The sequence below is a fragment of the Barbus barbus genome, assembly GCF_936440315.1.
Source record: "Barbus barbus genome assembly, chromosome: 3".
Lineage (NCBI taxonomy): Eukaryota > Metazoa > Chordata > Actinopteri > Cypriniformes > Cyprinidae > Barbus > Barbus barbus.
The window spans coordinates 41,632,521-41,652,370 of record NC_136731.1 but is presented as its reverse complement, the minus strand read 5'-3'; the positions used below and the strand labels follow the sequence as shown (position 1 = coordinate 41,652,370).

Below are 19,850 nucleotides of genomic sequence, written 5' to 3'. Positions count from 1 at the left end.
GAAACCCTTCAACGCAAGCAACTAAACAAGAACAGCTTATTCATACAGCAAACACACAGTTTCAGACTACAGAGACTAGAGTATGCTGGCAATATCTGGTGAAGTATATATATATATATATATATGAACGTCTGCTGGGGTGGTTTTGGATTCAGAAAAAGGTTGAAGAGAGTCCTGAGATATTTTTGTCTCATGTCTGAATTCACACTAGACGCTTATATACACAACAAAATTATCAATAATGAAAAACAATAATTTAAAGGACCACATAATAGCTCACGTTCTTGCCATTTTAAAATGCTTTTTGACACACTGTCCTTGCTTTTGCAGACAAAACACAAATGCAAAAAAAATTGTTGACGTTAAAAAATGTCTAAAATCAAAAAAGTAAAAAAAATCTGAAATCAACTCCACATTTGTGAGCTGCTCTTCTGATTTTCCCACTGATTTCCACAATGTCCACTTGAGAGAATGTTGTCGAGATGAGGTCATTGGGTGACCTGGAAGCATTTTAGTTTGAAATCACACTCCGTGTAGCAGAACGAGTCTAGTGGTTTTGTATGTTAGTTTGAGTAATCAGTGGTTTAGTCTCTCTAGTAGGGCGTGAAGCGGCTGTAGCCTCCTCTGTATAGGCTCGCCTGCAACATCAAAGATGACAGAGCACCAATCAGAGTCAAGCTGGTGGTCACGGCAACGACGGAATTCCTGCTTCTCAAATTTCCTTCCTTTAGAATTCTGACATTGATATAAAGGAATAGTTCACTCAAAAAAGTTTGTAGAAAAGTTTTTATTTTGGAGAAATATATCATTACATTACTCGCAAATAGATCCTCTTTAGTGAATGGGTGCCGCCAAGAATGACACTGATGAAAAAACATCACACTAATCCACAAAAGTCTATCTCCTGTTGTCTCTCACATGGAAATCCACCCACATATTTGTTTAATATCTGTTTTGGCCTGTTTTGGTTTGTAAACAGAGCTTGATATGTGCATATTTCTATCCTGATTCAGACAAGGCAACCTTTTCACTGGGAAAGCTATATTGTGGATAGAGGACTATTTTAGCCAGTTTGAAATTAAAACATCTTAATGATAGAATTTGTTACAAACATGCAGGTTTTTTTGGAGTGGTGTGGATTATTGTGATGTTTTTATCAGCTGTTTGGACTTTCATTCTGACGGCACCCATTCACTGCAGAGGCTCCATTGCTGAGCAAGTGATATGATGCTACATTTCTCCAAATTTGTTTTCTTAAAGTAACAAAGTCATCTTACATCTCACATGGCCCGAGGGTGAGAAAATGTTCAGCAAATTTTCATTTTTGTGTGAACTATTGCGTTACCGGTGTGTGTGTTCATTAATGCTGATGAACTCTTAGAACTGATTTTGAAAACTTCTCAAAACTTGAGTTTAATAACGATGAGATCAAGGGGTCATGTTGCCCATGATGGGATCTGCGTTCTTTTTTTGGTATCTCATTACAGAGTCACTAACTAGCAATTTCACTAGCGTTCCATCTGCACGCATTGTGCAGAAATGGCATCGTCGACTTTGAAAGCATTATAGACCTCAAACTACGATGCATCAAATTAATTCCAATGGTGTTCAAAGGCATGTACAATTATTCTCTTTAAAGTTTAGTGTGCAGAAAGCTTGCAGGCGTGGGAGCAAGTGATGGTCTTCGAACACGCCCCATGATACTGGACCATACGCGTAATTTACTGCAGAAAGCCGAGACCTTCAAAGGATAATTCTCCCTAATTTAAGGGGGAACCCGCTCGCTGGTCTGGGTGGAAGCCTTCTGCAATTTCATGACGCTGGGAAAACCAGCAAAGAGAATGTAATGCAACCTCAGAGGAACTAATTATTAAAGGAATTTTAAAACGAAAAGCTTTCCCATCTTGCACCGTCGTGTTAATCAGTTATGATGAAAGAGCCGAAAACCAAAATGCTCTTTCTCTGACAGATGAGGGATCATTTGATTGCTCTGTAAATCAGAGTTCTCAGGTTCTTCTGCATCAGTACTCACTCACACACACACACACACACACACACACATAAATAAATGGGCAAGTTGGGTCTGTTCCAAAATCTAGTGAGCTCCCTTACTAGACAGCATTGTAAGTCATCATAGAGGCACTTCAAAAGGAACTCAAAGCCTTCTAAGAGACCTTTTTTTGGCCAAACTGAAATGCAAGCATCAGATGTATACTGCAAAAAGTTATATTCTTCCTCAGTATTTTTTTATTATTATTATTTTCTAGTATAAATATCTAAACATTCTTAAATAGTGATCAGTGGTATTTTAGCATTTTTAAATATATATATATATATATATTTAATACAGTGTTTATTGAATTGGAATTTATTTTTATATTTTTAAGTTTTTGTAATTTTTGTTGTAATTTTATTAGTAAAAAAAAAATTGTTTTAGTTGGCAAAGTTTTTACTTTATTTCAATTTATTTCTCATAAAACATGATTTTGTTTTTATTTATTTATTTCTATTTGATTTAATTGTGGCAAAACAAGACAAAATACTAAGGAAGAAAATTGGGTTTTTGCAATGCATCCATTGTATGCAATCCCAGAATGCATTGCAACAAAATCCAAAATCTACATCCAAAATTGTGTGAGAAAATTATATTACAATTGTAATATAATTGAATTTTACAATAAATAAATGAATGAAAAAGGTAAAGTCTAATTAAAAATGGATCATTAAAACTTTTTAAAAGGGAATATCATTTTAGTTCAACGTTGAAAAAATTGTGCTCTCTCTAGCAGTTGTCAATGCAAGAACAGTCTCTTTGTTAGCAGTAAACAGGCGGTTCACTATGTTTTGGAACGGAGCCACTGACGGGCTTTTCGGCTCAGTGATGGGGTCATTTTTCTCACCGTTGATGAAGAAACAAGGAAGGAAATTTGCAGGGAAGCAGGAATTAAAGAAAAGCGTACAGGCACAGTCTTAATTAAGTAAATGAAGAGAGTCTCAAACAAAGTGTCTTAATTAATGAAAGCTTTTAGCTAGCAGCTGCACCGGGGAACTGTTTATTACTGCTTCTTTATTCTTTCTTATTTCGTTTTAATGTGTTTTGCTGACGTCCTTGTCGTTGAGAAATTGCATGCATGCTGGAGTGCCAAACAAGTGTCTTTTTTTTCTCTTTCTGATAGAGAGAGGTGGTTGGAAATAGACCATCCTCTGTCGTCTCCTTCATTTAGTCGAGTCTGTCCCACGGCACACTGCTGCATGCGTTACATGCTCGTTAATTTAGGGGAAATAGAGAGCAAACGACGCAGGGGAGAAGAGATGAGCTCTCCTAATTCTGACGGCCCATTAGTGCCTTCATCTTTGATGTTAGCTGCAAACGCTAGCTAAAAACAGACATTAACCGACTGACTTTCTCTCGTCAGGGAGTGTGTCATGGAAAAACGACACCTGGCACATATGGGGTGGACAAAAAAGGTGGGAAACAGTTCTTAATATAATTCTGACAAAGTGCAAAATACATCTGCGTGCTGTTTCTGACGCTTCTGGGTTTATAACAGTGGTTTATCTTACCATGGTCCCCACGCTGTAGGTGGCTGCCGGGCCGATGGTGTGGTGATATGGGTCAGTAGTTGCATAGACTCTCCCATAACTGCATAAACATCAATTAAGAGATGTTTTAACACGTGCATACACTCACTCACAACATGAAACAGCATTTACAACCTATTTTACTTCTGTAATGTGACTCAAATATCTAATGTGAGTCAAATATCGAAATTAAAATACACTATACGCACCAAAACTATTCTCACCAACTTAGTAACTTCACCACAATTTTGAGACTTGGTGTGAATACTACACTAAAATATAAATACTAAATTATCGTGACCCGCATCACAAATGCAATGTACCGGGTGCGCTATCGAGCAAGCTTGCCTTGTCAGAAAAGCCATACATATGGAGCTTGTTATGTGATGCAAACATCAAAATGTCATAGTTTTTTAAACCAGGTGCTATTTTAAAATGTATTGAGGTCAAAACATTGTTTTGTGCATGAAAATAAGTCTATTAATCAATAATCTCCCCCTGTAATTTGTGTTTAAAAGAATAAAGGTTGTTGGTTCTTTACTGCCACTATTTCAGCTGGAAACCGCAGTGAATTGTATATATAGATGCATTTTTGGACTTTTTTTCAGTGAGTTTATGGCTGGGGGCTTTCTACAGAAATAAACGACATCAAAACATTCAGACTTCAGAACGGGTTCATAGGGAGTCAAATTTATGTGTTTTTATTTTTCTAAGAAACTATTTCAGGTTAATGACAAGAAAAGAGAAGAAGACTGAAGAAAAATTAAGCATGAGTGCAAAAGAATGACTGAAAAGAGATAATGAGCGAGGGAAAGAAAGGTGAAAGAGGCAAACGAGGTGCCGCAGGCTTCACGTCGCTGGTTTGGAACTAATCCTCCACAGGAAGGACAACACATGTCATTTCCTTTCTTTTATATATTGCACATATTCCACTCTCTTCTGCTTCTTCTCCACATACAGCTTGCAAATGAAGGTCTGCAGAGAGCAGATAAGAAAACACAAGCCCTCGGCCGCGGGCAACAGCTCCAGCAGACGAACGCCGAGCGAGAGAGAAAAGGCCAGCTTTACCGTAAGAGATATATACGCTTTAATGTCTGTGCGTGTGAAACTGGACGTTAAGTGTGCTGACTCAGTCTGGATTGGCAAGAAACCTGCTTTGAAAGCACAACACTGACTTCGGCACAGCGCAAAACATCATTTCACTAATCTGTGTAATCAGTATTATTGTTTTGTTTTCCAGTAAAAATATATAGTCATGCTTAATATATAAACATCCTTTAAAACAACATAAATTTCTTTGCAAAGCAAAACTGCGTATTAAAATTGTGACTTGGTTTCAGTGACGGGTCTTGAATTAAGTTGATTTCTCTTCCTCATTAGCAAATTGCTGCCTCACTCAGTCTTGCTATACAGACTGTATTTTATTTTCTCCTCATGTGAAATAAATTAGATGGGAAGCTTAAATGAAAATTGGAAAGTTCATGTTGTAGAGAAATAAGTTTAAGCCCTAAAATGACTAAAACTGAAATAAATGTAAACTAAAACTAAGAAATATTTAAAAAGCATCAGAACAATAGAAATGACAAAAGCACATTAAAAAACAAACTGAAAGCTAATTATATTAATAAACACTAATAAATTCTCAAAATATTAATATATAACTATATTAACATAATACTGTTTTCAGGTCAGTTTAAATAGAAAAAAAAAAAAAAAAAAAAAACAACCTTGAAATAGTAAAATGTACCACTGCTATGGAGAATGAGCAGTGACATTAAAAAAGAAAGAAAAAAAGATACCTGTAATAAATTAAAAACAATATATTAAATTTAACAGTTTATGCTGTTAATTATAAAAAGGTAATCCATTAAAAAGCAATACATTTTTGTAATAAATTGTTATATACTAAAACAAACAAAAATGCAAATAAATACAAACTGAAGCTAAATAGAAAAAAGCCTAACTGAAATTATAAAGAGATCTGAAAAACTTAAAATGCATGTCCAAATAAATGTTTTGTTAATATTATGTTATGCAACACTGCATGAGCGAATGAACTCGTACCTGTCGCTGTACGCTGTAGCCGTTGCAGGCTGAGTATATCTGTACGCCGCATATCCACCCTGAAAACACAAAAACGACAAAAAAATCAAACTTTCACTGTGGAGGAATGATCTCCACAAGCCTCCAGAACATCTCAAATCTCATCATTTGAGGAGCATATCTCTCGATTATGATTGTATTGTATTGCATTACATGTTTTGAAACTACAGAGATCTGGATAAAACTGAGCTGCTTTTTCCTCCATATTCTCAATATCTCATATTATAATACTCAACAATAAACACAGATGCACACTTTTTTCTATAATGCTTTGTCTAAAGGTTCAATAAACTGTTCCATTTTTAAAAATGATACTTTTCTATTATTTCATACGTCAGACTGTACAGGGTTAATTCTGCAGCCTAGGATCTGTATAGCATCCTTAGAAGTGTGCATGTGATGCCTTCAGATACCATCTTTATAGGTTTTGAAACACATCTGTCTTGGTTCTTGCTGGTTTCTCCTGAAAACGGAGCAGATTCTGTTGATTTGCCGCTTGTATCATAATCAACAGAGACTCTGAGGTGGAGTTGAGCTCATTTGTCTGTAGGCAGATGGCTAATAACACACATTAATCAGACCGTCAGAACGAGAACAGCCACTGTTTTACATTCTCGGCCCGACAAACACAGACCGCCCATGAGCGACTGCGACGCACCACTGGGGGGGCGCTGCAACACGCAATAATGCCGCTGATTTATATTTGAGATGCTGAGTGTGGAAGGCTTACATTGGTAATACGTGCTGCAGTTAAATCGGGCACGGAAAGTTTATTGAGTGGAGAATTTGAGACAGTCAGCACAGAACGGCTTGTGCGTTACTGAAACGAGCACACAGAGACTCTCCAGCGCTACGGGAAGAGCTGGGTTCCCCATCACTCGGAAAACAATTTGAATCAGAAGAAGTTTGGGAGTGAAAGTGAAATGAAATCAGGTTAGAGGTTGAGCGGGGGATTGCGAGGTCATGTGACCCCTCCTCTGGGGACAGGAAGTGAGGAGGAGCAGGCGTGGCGAACTTCCTGCGGGACCGCACTGATTGGAGCCCCCGCCTGTGAACACACGGGGTAATAAATCAGACTGTCAGCACCTCCGGCCCAATACACAGAACATGCCTTTATCAGGACACCGAGAGCCCCGACGCTAAATATAACAGACCACACCGCTGAAGATGAGAGAACAGACAATGAGAGAAGAGAGAGAGAGAGAGAATATGAGGGAACAAGGAGAAGAGCCACGAGGAGAAAGGATCAAAAGAGAAGAGAAGAAGAGAGGAGAAAAGATGGAAAGAAAAATGACAAAAGACAGAAAACAAAAGATGAAAGTTATAGAAGTGAAACTTGAGACAAAACAGAAAAGTGAAAAGAAAAAACTTACAGAAAAGAGGAGAGAAGATGAGAAAAACAAAGAAAATTAAAGAAAAGATAGAAAAGGAACAAAAAAGAAGTGAAAAAAGAAATCAGAATCACCATTTCTAAGACACTAGCATCCAAAAAATGTCAGTATATTCCACACAGACTCTCATTTGAATAAAATCAATTCACAAAATAAAATGAAATAAGATGAAAATATGCAGCATTTCAAACTGAAAACAATTTTTAAAAAAGGTAAGGAGATGAACAGAGCAGAGAATGAGAGCGAAAGAGAGATGTGTGAATGTGTTTGTTCTCCTGCGGGTCAGTGTGTCACTGTCAGGGCGACACAGATGTGAGACATCTTACAGATGTGTGTGTGTGTATGTGTGTGTGAGAGAGAGAACAGCAGTGCTGGCGGGAAGATGAATCCATTTATCTGAAGCTGCTTCACCTTATCAGTGACTCACTGCAGACCAAGCACAAAACGCTTGCTACTGGGGGTCCGCAGCCAATAATCAACAAAACCCTACAACACACACGCACACACACGGACGCGCACACGCACACAGGGCTTTCATTTTTTGTGGGTTCATTCCATAGGCGTAATGGTTTTTATACTGTACAAACTGTATTTTCTATCCCCTTACCCTTCTTCAATGAAAGCTCATCTTTTATTGTTCAGTTGAAGCTTGATTCTACCCATTTATTGGCCACAAATAGCTTCCCAATGTTTCCCTTATTTTTATCCACTTTAGTGACTCCAAACATTTTCACAGTTTTTTTTTTTACCAATTTTATTGGCTAATAATTCGCTTCTTAATTTTACCCATTTTATTGCCCACCAAATGTCCCTTTTTCACAGTTGTTTCTTATATATTTATACCAAATTTATTGGTCACTAAATGTATTTTACTAAATAACATGTTTTAAAATCTTATTTTTACCCATTTTGTTGACCACCAAGATATTTTTTTCACCTTTTTCCTTCTTATTTTCCCCTCTTTTCTGGCCAACAAATGCATTTTTCACCTTTTTCTTATTTTTACCAATTTTACTGGCAACCATTTTTTTTGCTTATTTTCAACCATTTCATTGGCTATTAAAAGTTTTTTTTTATTCTCTGCTCTCAGTTCACCTCCTAACCTCTTTTTTTCACAAACACTAACAGCACAAGCAGCACATGCAAATAAACACTAAACCAGAATCCAATTTGTTCTCTGTGAACTCTCGCCTCAGTATTTTACCAACATACTGCTGTTTAAACAAGTCAAGTTGTCTATTTCGATTCCTTTTTAACTGTTAAACAAAATGCCAGGCCTGTAGCACTGAACTTAGTTCACGGGTTTGATTCCCAGTGAATGCACACACTGATATAAACTTACACCTTGAATGCAACGCAAGTCACTTTGGATAAAGCTTCTGCCATATGCAGGAGTGGTTTGAAAACATGATTTTGAGTGTGTGCGCTGAAGTTGGAGGACATGGAGAGCGCTTTGCTCCTTTGCCAAACTCTGAGTTTGTGGTGACTGAAGGGAATCTAGAATTGGGTTGTCAGGTTTCTTGGCAAAAGCGAGGCATCGCTTAATCGACGCCAGAGATCCTGGACTGAAATTACACTCCGCTCTAGTCCCTCAAGAAACAAAGTTACTCACGTAGATCTCTGCGCCGTAGAATCCGTCCTGATACATCACCCTGTGAGAGAGAGAAAAGACGACGAGAGCGTTTGATTATCACAGACATGAGCATCAAAACTGCTGCATCAGGAATAAACTCACATGCCTGTGACAAATAAACGAGTTTGCAGACTGAAAAATGTCACGTCCAAATACAGCAGTCAATCGATTTTTTTTTATTGCATTAATTATGTATCAGTTAATGCAATTACGGTGACACATATCAGTATTTGCTGAGAAAGACTCACGCGCCGTATGCTGGGATGGGTGGAGGAGGAGGAGCTGTACGGAAGGTGTTGTAAATGGCTCGGCCTCTGCCTCGCAGATGAGCGCCTCTGTACGCCACCGTCGCTCCTGCCGCGGGATACGGGAAACCTGTCACTGCACACACACACACAGGGGACATTTATGAGGACGCACAGGTAGTAGGTGCATGTATCTCTACCACACAACGAGACTTATCAAGTCAAGTTCAAGTCAAGTCGAGTTGAGCTTTTTTGTCATTCCGCTACTTGTGGGGACATACAGTGGAACGAAATGTCGTGCCTCGCAGGACCACGGTGCTACATAAATACAGACATACAACAATGAAGTAAAAAAACACTATAAACCTATATACAACTAACCTACTGACAGATTTAACTATAAGTATACTATATATAAGTATTTACCCTATACAAACTAAAAATAAAAGATAAAAAATACAAACTATACGAATGCTTCACATAAATACTGTACATGTGCAAAGAGAAACATTTTGAGTCAAGCAGCTGGTTGGGGAACAGTGCAGGATGATTTGTAGTGCATGAGCATGTAAACATACATATATTGCTGAGTCTTTTGTGGGATTGTGTACACGCAGCAGTGTGTGTAAGTGTCTAGTGCACATAGAGGAGAGTGAGTTACTACAGGTGGTTTGTACAGGCCCACTCAGCTGTGTGTAGCACACTTCGAATTGCACAAAAAAATTCCATACAGTTTTTTCTTTGGTGTGGTAAGGTTTGGGGTTGGGGGGTGGACCATGTTTCAGGAGGTAGGAGTTTGCATGGGGTTTCAGAGGGGCGCGGGGTAGTGTGAGTTCAGGGATCTCACAGCCTGCGGGAAAAAGCTGTTGAGCAGTCTGGCAGAGCGGGCTCTGATGCTCCGGTACCGTCTTCCTGATGGTAGGAGCTGGAAGAGACTGTGGGAGGGATGGGTGGAGTCCTTCGCGATGCTGTTGGTTTTGCTGGAGCATCGTTTAAGGAAAATGTCCAGGATGGAGGGGAGAGGGGCACTGATGATCTTTGCAGCTGTGTTCACTGTCCGCTGGAGGGTCTTGCGGTCAGCAGCACTGCAGTTCCTGTACCAGACAGTGATGCAGCTGGTCAGCACACTCTCAATGGTGCCTCTGTAGAATGTGGTTAGGATGGGTGGAGGGAGACTTGCTCTTTTCAGCCGGCGGAGAAAGTGTAGGCACTGTTGTGCCTTTTTGGAGAGTGACATGGTGTTGGTGGTCCAGGTGAGATCCTCTGTGATGTGCAACCCCAGGAATTTAGTGCTGCTGACTCTCTCCACAGTCGAGCTGTCGATGGTCAGTGGGGGGTGGTCAACGGAGTTTCTCCTGAAGTCCATCACAACCTCCTTTGTCTTCTCCACATTGAGGGACAGATTTGTTAGTGCCACACCATTCAGCCAGCTGTTCCACTTCCTCTCTGTAGTGCGTTTCATTGTTGTTGCTGATGAGACCTACAACTGTTGTGTCATCAGCAAACTTGATGATGTGGTTGAAGCTGAACTTGGCAGTGCAGTCGTGGGTCAGCAGTGTGAAGAGCAGCGGGCTGAGCACACAGCCTTGTGGGGCACCTGTGCTCAATGTGGTAGTGCTCGAGGTGTTGTGGCCGACATGGACTGACTGAGGTCTTCCGGTTAGAAAGTCCAGGATCCAGTTACAAAGGGAATTGTTAAGGCCCAGCAGGTTTAGTTTATTTATGAGCTGTTGTGGGATTATTGTGTTGAATGCCGAGCTGAAGTCAATGAACAGCATTCTAACATAGGAGTCTTTATTTTCTAGGTGGGCCTATAAAGACAACTGGAGTGCTGTTTGCATATGCTAGGGTATTCTTGCTGGTTTCTAGTTGTTTTTTACTGTCTTGCACCCTCAGGTCTCTATGATCTGGTCTCTAGATATTGCTTGTGCCTCTCCTGTTTTATCTTCCAAGCTTATTTAATAGTCACATATTATTTACCTAGTTTTACCAATTTTATTAGCCATCCAAAGTATTTTTTAAACTTCATTTTTTATTTCATTTGTACCCATTTTATTGGCTAGCAGATGTAACTTTTTTAATGTGCCCCTATTATGGATTTTTGAAATTTCAATTCTTTCATGCAGTGTGTAACACAGCTCTAAGTGAATGAAAACATCCTACAAAGTTTTAAATCTGAAAGTGCACCGTGTATAAAGTTATAGTCTCTAAAAAGAAAGAGTTGATTCTGAATCATTGAAACAAGCTGTTTTGAAAATGAATCCCAAGCCGTTTCATGTTGACATCAACACGAAACATTAGCATATTGCCCGCCCACTTGTTGGTCTTTTCGCATTGGTCTGAATGAAAAAGCAAATGAATTATTTGCCATTAGGTGCCGCTTTTGGAGCAGAAAAATAGTGGTTTACCCGGTAACGCTGTACACAAAGCAGCACTGCGCTCACAAACGCTGCTTTATCAAGTATTACAGGCATGATTAAATGAAAATGAGACCAATCGGACCAATCACTGCAGATTAGCGTCATGCAAAGGAGGTATTTGGAAAAATGAATCGTTGAGCGAATCATATGGGAGTCGTTGAGCAAGTAAGGTAAAAAATAAATGAATAATATAGCTGCGAGCAGCGATGACGGGCCCAAGCCGCCAGTGCATACGCCACCCCGGTGGCATCGAAAAACGGTGCCCAGCGAGCACACACAATACAGTAACCCTCTGGCAGTTTGGTTTTAAGGGATACGGCAATTAAAGGGTTAATCCAAACCATCAACTCTGTGAAACACAGACACACAGAACAACATATAAAACTTTAAATTCTGTCAAAATATATTTTTCATTGGTAGTTGATGTTAGTTAATGCATTTACTAATGTTAACAAATGAGAAATTATTAGTTACCAAAGCTTTTAATGATTTATAAGCATTTTTTAATGATTTATTTTTCCATTAACAAACATGAATAATTTTTACTAACACAAATAAATAAAGTAAAAAATATATTGTTAATATTTAATGTTATTTGTGAATTAACCAATGTTAAAAAACAACATTATTTAACTGTTGTTAATTTACATCATTAATAATTATATACCATTTAATGATCAATATTAAAAAAAATTAAAGTTTTATCTTTTGAGCATGACTATTTTTCTAATATTAAAAATATTTTGTTCATTGTTAGTTCATTGTAAGTTCATACTATCAATGAAGAATTAACATGCTGTAAAAAATATATTTTTCATTGTTAGTTCATGTTAATTAATGCATTCCCTACTGTTAACAAATGAGACTTCATTATAAAGTGTTATCAAAACCTGTAATGCTTTATAAGCATTTTTTAAGGATTTTATTGAGAAGTTTAAACAGACTCACTCTCTCTCTCTCTCTCTATCTCTCTCTCTCTCTCTCTCTCTCTCTCCCCCTCCACACTCACTGAACTCACACAGTCAGTCACCCACCCAGTCACCTACCGCACACATTAGAAGTACAGTGACAGGAGATCTCTAAGTTTTAAATTTTTCTCCTAAGCATAGTGTATTGTAAATTCATGAAATTAAGCACATATCCTTACACTGTATTGTTCTGTGTATGTAATTTTTTATGAAGTGTTTGGAAGCTGCTCTTAAAAGATATAAAAAAAAAGTTTTCTCTTTTTTCTGTAACTTTAATAAATTGCCATTAAAACACCGTTAAAGATATCCTAAATCCGTCCGCAATTTAGCATCTTCAGTATTTTGGCATCATGAGAAAAAATGTTTCCGTGTTTCTGTTTGGAGGAGTATGAATTTGTTTACAGCTCGTTTTTTTAAAAAAACCACATTAAAATAAATATAGCCGACTTCCTGTTGGTCGTAGCTAATGACTGTAAATTAGAAAGTTGTCTGGATTAATAAGAACAATTTATGTACCGAGTTTGGTGTCTGTAGCTATCATTATATATATATATATATATATATATATATATATATATAATCATTAATAATTATATACCATTTAATGTTGATCAATATTAATTCCAAAATGTGTTAATATATTATTAAATTTTAAAGTTTATCTTTTGAACATGATTATTTTTCTAACATTAAAAAGATTAATAAATGCTTTTAAAAAAAATGTTCTTTGTTAGTTCATACTATCATGGAAGAATTAACATGCTGTAAAAATATATTTTTCATTGTTAGTTCATGTTAAATAATGCATTTCCTAATGTTAAGAAATGAGACCTTATTATAAAGTGTTATCAAAATCTTTAATGATTTATAAGCATTTTTTTAAGATTTTAAAAAACAGACCCTCTCTCTCTCTTTCTCTCTCTCACCCACTGCCTCAATCCACACAGTCACTCACACAGTCACTCACAGCCCACCCCACCCCCACCCCTCACTCAGCTGCAGTGACAGGGAGCTCTCACTCAGAAGCAGCTCTGATAGTTTTAAAATTTTCTCCTCTGCATAGTGTATTGTAAATTCATGAAATTAATCACATATCCTCAGACTGTATTGTTCTGTGTATGTAATTTTTTATGAAGTGTTTGAAAGCTGCTCTTAAAAAAAAAAAAAAAAAAAGAATTCTCTTTTTTACTGTAACTTTAATAAATTGCCATTAAATCATCGTTCAAGATATCCTAAATCCGTCCGCAATTTAGCATCTTCAGTATTTTGGCATCATGAGAAAAAATGTTTGGTGTGATTTCCGTGTTTCTGTTTGGAGGAGTATGAATTTGTTTACAGCCTGTTTTTTAAAAAAACCCACATTAAAATAAATATAGCCGACTTCCTGTTGGTCGTAGCTAATGACTGTAAATTAGAAAGTTGTCCGGATTAATAAGAACAATTTATGTACCGAGTTTGGTGTCTGTAGCTAAAACTAACCCCCCCATTTTTGACAAAAGGTGGCGCTATAGAGTGCCTCTTCCACGCCCGTTTATGAGCTTTTTCCAGTGTCTAACTATCATTAAAATGGATATGTGTGTTGAGTTTCATGACATTCTAAACATGTTATCTGCCTCAAAATCACCAGAAACGAATTTTCAACTTTGACACGTTGCCATGGCAACATAATTTTAGATATCAATATTCCTTTCACAGTTTTACATCGGCCGTGTTTTGACATTATTCTGGTGAAGTTTGAAGCAAATCGAGTAAAAAGAAGATGCTGAATTCAAAGCATTTTGAAAACGACACACTTCCTGCAGCCAGTTGGTGGCGCTATAACTTTCAGTCATAATAGTCACATCTATCCGATCGGCATCATACAACGAACAAATCACTGAAGTTTGATCTACATCATACAATGTATGTGGACGTTATTAGGCATTTCCTGGGTCTCATTTTTCGCCATAACTTCATCGCCTCGCCACGGGCAAACCGTTCGACATATCAAAAATATCTTCGCAATTTAGCGTCCCCAATGTCTTGAGATCATGTTCACCGAGTTTGGTGGCAATCGTATGGAAATCCTCAGAGGAGTATATCAAATTCCAGAGCATGCGCTTTTTAAACAGCCCTGAATAGCCGACTTCCTGTTGGGCGGAGCCTAAGACATGCTGCGCGGAAGTTGTTCGGCTCAATGAGTTCTATATGTGTACCGAGTTTCATATGAATACGTGCAAGTATGTGTGAGCTATACATCGTGTTTTCTGACAATTTTCCAGGGGGCGCCGTAGAGCCCCTGTGCCACGCCCGGGTCCCAGCCTCAGCGGCGTCCTAATGGCCGCAGGTTCCAATGTGCGTGCCAATTTTCGAGAGTTTTCGGGCACGTTAAGGCCCCCAAAAGTGCCCGGATGATTGAAATAAAAAAAATAAAAAAATAAATATAGCTGCGAGCAGCGATGACGGGCCCAAGCCGTCAGCATATGCCACCCCGGTGGCATCGATAAAACGGTGCCCAGCGAGCACAAGCATCACAGTAACCCTCTGGCAGTTTGGTTTTAAGGGATACGGCAATTAAAGGGTTAATCCAAACCATCAACTCTGTGAAACACACACACACAGAACATATAAAACTTTAAGTTCTGTGAAAATATATTTTTCATTGGTAGTTGATGTTAGTTAATGCATTTACTAATGCTAACAAATGAGAAATTATTATAGTTACCAAAGCTTTTAATGATTTATAAGCATTTTTTAATGATTTATTTTTCCATTAACTAACATGAATAATTTTTTCTAACACAAATTAATAAAGTAAAAAATATATTGTTAATATTTAATGTTATTTGTGAATTAACCAATGTTAAAAAACAACATTATTTAACTGTTGTTAATTTACATCATTAATAAATATATACCATTTAATGTTGATCAAAATCAATTCCAAAATGTGTTAATATATTATTAAATTTTAAAGTTTTATCTTTTGAACATGACTATTTTTCTAATATAAAAAATATTTTGTTCATTGTTAGTTCATTGTAAGTTCATACTATCAATGAAGAATTAACATGCTGTAAAAAATATATTTCATTGTTAGTTCATGTTAATTAATGCATTCCCTACTGTTAACAAATGAGACTTAATTATAAAGTGTTATCAAAACCTTTAATGCTTTATAAGCATTTTTTAAGGATTTTATTGAGATGTTTAAACAGACCCTCTCTCTCTCTCCCTCTCTCTCTCCCCCTCCACACTCACTGAACTCACACAGTCAGTCACCCACCCAGTCACCTACCGCAAACATTAGAAGCACAGAGACAGGAGAACTCTGATAGTTTTTAAATTTTCTCCTCCGCATAGTGTATTGTAAATTCATGAAATTAATCACATATCCTCAGACTGTATTGTTCTGTGTATGTAATTTTTTATGAAGTGTTTGGAAGCTGCTCTTAAAAGAAAAAAAGAAAAGAAAAGTTTTCTCTTTTTTACTGTAACTTTAATAAATTGCCATTAAATCATCGTTCAAGATATCCTAAATCCGTCCGCAATTTAGCATCTTCAGTATTTTGGCATCATAAGAAAAAATGTTTGGTGTGATTTCCGTGTTTCTGTTTGGAGGAGCATGAATTTGTTTACAGCCTGTTTAAAAACAAAACCCACATTAAAATAAATATAGCCGACTTCCTGTTGGTCGTAGCTAATGACTGTAAATTAGAAAGTTGTCCGGATTAATAAGAACAATTTATGTACCGAGTTTGGTGTCTGTAGCTATCATTATATATATATAAACATTAATAATTATATACCATTTAATGTTGATCAATATTAATTCCAAAATGTGTTAATATATTATTACATTTGAAAGTTTATCTTTTGAACATGACTATTTTTCTAACATTAAAAAGATTAATAAATGCTTTAAAAAAATTGTTCTTTGTTAGTTCATACTATCATGGAAGAATTAACATGATGTAAAAATATATTTTTCATTGTTAGTTCACGTTAATTAATGCATTTCCTAATGTTAAGAATTGAGACCTTATTTAATGATTTATAAGCATTTTTTAAAGATTTTAAAAAACAGACCCTCTCTCTCTTTCTCTCTCTCACCCAGCTCCTCAATCCACACAGTCACTCACACAGTCACTCACACCCCACCCCACCCCACCCCTCACTCAGAAGCAGTCTAAGAGCTCTCTGATAGTTTTTAAATTTTCTCCTAAGCATAGTGTATTGTAAATTCATGAAATTAATCACATATCCTCAGACTGTATTGTTCTGTGTATGTAATTTTTTATGAAGTGTTTGGAAGCTGCTCTTAAAAGATAAAAAAAAAAAAAAATTATCTTTTTTACTGTAACTTTAATAAATTGCCATTAAATCATCGTTCAAGATATCCTAAATCCGTCCGCAATTTAGCATCTTCAGTATTTTGGCATCATGATAAAAAATGTTTGGTGTGATTTCCGTGTTTCTGCTTGGAGGAGTATTAATTTGTTTACAGCCCGTTTTTAAAAAAAACCCACATTAAAATAAATATAGCCGACTTCCTGTTGGTCGTAGCTAATGACTGTAAATTAGAAAATTGTCCGGATTAATAAGAACAATTTATGTACCGAGTTTGGTGTCTGTAGCTAAAACTAACCCCCTCATTTTTGACAAAAGGTGGCGCTATAGAGTGTCTCTTCCACGCCCGTTTATGAGCTTTTTCCAGTGTCTAACTATCATTAATACTGATATGTGTGTTGAGTTTCATGACATTCTAAACATGTTATCTGCCTCAAAATCACCAGAAACGAATTTTCAACTTTGACACGTTGCCATGGCAACATAATTTTAGATATCAATATTCCCTTCACAGTTTTACATCGGCCGTGTTTTGACATTATTCTGGTGAAGTTTGAAGCAAATCGAGGTAAAATAAGATGCTGAATTCAAAGCATTTTGAAAACGACACACTTCCTGCAGCCAGTTGGTGGCGCTATAACTTTCAGTCATAATAGTCACATCTATCCGATCGGCATCATACAACGAACAAATCACTGAAGTTTGATATACATCATACAATGTATGTGGACGTTATTAGGCATTTCCTGGGTCTCATTTTTCGCCATAACTTCATCGCCTCGCCACGGGCAAACCGTTCGACATATCAAAAATATCTTCGCAATTTAGCGTCCCCAATGTCTTGAGATCATGTTCACCTAGTTTGGTGGCAATCGTATGGAAATCCTCAGAGGAGTATATCAAATTCCAGAGCATGCGCTTTTTAAACAGCCCTGAATAGCCGACTTCCTGTTGGGCGGAGCCTATGACATGCTGCGCGGAAGTTGTTCGGCTCAATGAGTTCTATATGTGTACCGAGTTTCATATGAATACGTGCAAGTATGTGTGAGCTATACATCAAGCTTTCTGACAATTTTCCAGGGGGCGCCGTAGAGCCCCTGTGCCACGCCCGGGTCCCAGCCTCAGCGGCGTCCTAATGGCCGCAGGTTCCAACGTGCGTGCCAATTTTCGAGAGTTTTCGGGCACGTTAAGGCCCCCAAAAGTGCCCGGATGATTGAAATAAAATAAAAAAAAAAAATAATAATAATAATCCTTAGAAGAACAATAGGGCCCTGCGCCTTACTGGCTTGGGCCCTAATAATCCTTAGAAGAACAATAGGGCCCTGCGCCTTACTGGCTTGGGCCCTAATTATGCATATTGTACATTATATGCATAAGACAATGAAAGTGTGCATTCATGTCAACCTGTTGTTGGGGACTCCCAAAACGTAAATATGAACATTTCATTACCCATAATAGTTTACTTTATCCATTATTTTTTCTTTTTAAGTCATTTTCCAGTTTAGTTTTGTTCTTAATTTTTACTAATGTTATTGGCCATTAAAAGTATTTTTCCACTAATTAGTAAATTTTACTGGTCACAAAATTATTCAAAATGATTTAAAATGATTTTTAAACATTATTTATTTTTATAATTTTCATCAATTTGCTAGCATATGTATTTTGTTATCCTTTCCTGTCTTATTTACCCATTTTATTGGCCAACAAAAGTAATTTCCCCCCATGTTTTTCTTATTTTTACTCATTATATTGACCAACAAAATAATGTTTTTCCGGCCCTTATTTTACCCATCTTATTGGACACCAAAAGTATTTTTTATTTTATTTACATTTTTAGTCTTTCAGTATTTTGTTTACCATTATTTTCTTATTTGTTCCTATTTTATTGAGCAACAAAAGTATTTTCCCCTTGTTTTTTCCTTATTTTTACCCAAATTAATTCTCACTAAATTTTTTTTTGTTTTTTTGATTGATTGATTTGGTTTTCTTTTGATTGATTTGGTTTTCTGCATAACTGACTATATATAGGCGTTTGATCTCTCTGTTAGTTTGCAGCACTATTGGTAAGCTTACTAAGTTGACGTCAAGATGGTTTCATTCTTCATAAATCTGTTCGAGTTTATCGAGATGTATCAATGAATCACACAACAAAAGGAGAAAACAGAATTTGGACCCTATCATGGGCTCTTTTGTCCAACAAGAGCATAAAAATAACCTATAACAAATACTTATTATATAATTTTATATAACATTTTCTGATACAAGGTAATAATCAGTCATTGAAATTAAATACTGTTCGACGACTCATAAGTCTCTCTCTGTTTATGCTGCACCAGCGTCCGTGTCGTGTGATATATGTAAATGAAGCTGATAATGAGCAGGCGATAGGCTACACCGCCTCAATAAAAACACATTCATCAAACCAGCCGACATGCTGTGGCACAAAACACCAGAAAAAAATCTCAGAATAGCCGAAACAGTGAGAAAGACGTAAAAACACAGAGAGTCAGTGACAGGATGTTAGTCCGGCTCTGAAGGACTGGTAAGCAGCCGCTCAGATGTTTAATGCTAGTTACTGTGAGGAATTGGATTGAGTAATGCACACATGGGGGAATAGACACAGATTCATCAAATCAACAGCAAGTGCTTCATTATCTCCTTAACATGCCGAGAAACAATGAGAGAGCTCATCTACACTCATTAAAACACTTCAGACCGGATCAGACCGGACTATACGAGAGCTTAAAGAGAGAGATCTGCAAAAAATCAACATTATGTTATCATTGACTGCTTTAGGGGCTTTTTATTTGCTTTTAGGAGCTTAAAAGTGTGTGTTCAGTGTGTGTGTGACTTTTAAAAGCTATACAATTTAATTTTTTTTATATTTATAACAATATGTAATAGATTATATATTGATTATATAAATATATATTTATAAAAATGATATAACTACAATTTTACGTTGTAATATTATATATTTGTATATATTTATATTCATTTTTATACCATTTTTATATTTGATATATTTAAATTACTTATATATTTAAAACAATTATACAATTGATGTAATATACCATGTAAACTATAATTATACATATGCATATCTATAATTACAATTTATGTTATATACTTTTATACATATAATTATACTCGTTTATACTAATGAATGATATTTAAAT

At 36.6% G+C, this 19,850-nt stretch overlaps 1 protein-coding gene across 1 annotated transcript in view; it reads right to left on the bottom strand.

Annotated features, from left to right (window-relative positions):
- Positions 1-593: 593 nt before the first annotated feature.
- The window catches only part of rbfox3b (RNA binding fox-1 homolog 3b), a gene marked incomplete at both ends in the record, with an annotated part of 82,974 nt that continues 63,717 nt past the window's right edge, over positions 594-19,850 (bottom strand). Inside the window, 5 exons of the mRNA XM_079394167.1 lie at positions 594-638; positions 3,565-3,643; positions 5,647-5,705; positions 8,689-8,728; positions 8,958-9,090. Of these exons, the coding sequence (XP_079250293.1) occupies positions 594-638; positions 3,565-3,643; positions 5,647-5,705; positions 8,689-8,728; positions 8,958-9,090 (356 nt within the window). The remainder of the gene's footprint in view (positions 639-3,564; positions 3,644-5,646; positions 5,706-8,688; positions 8,729-8,957; positions 9,091-19,850) is intronic.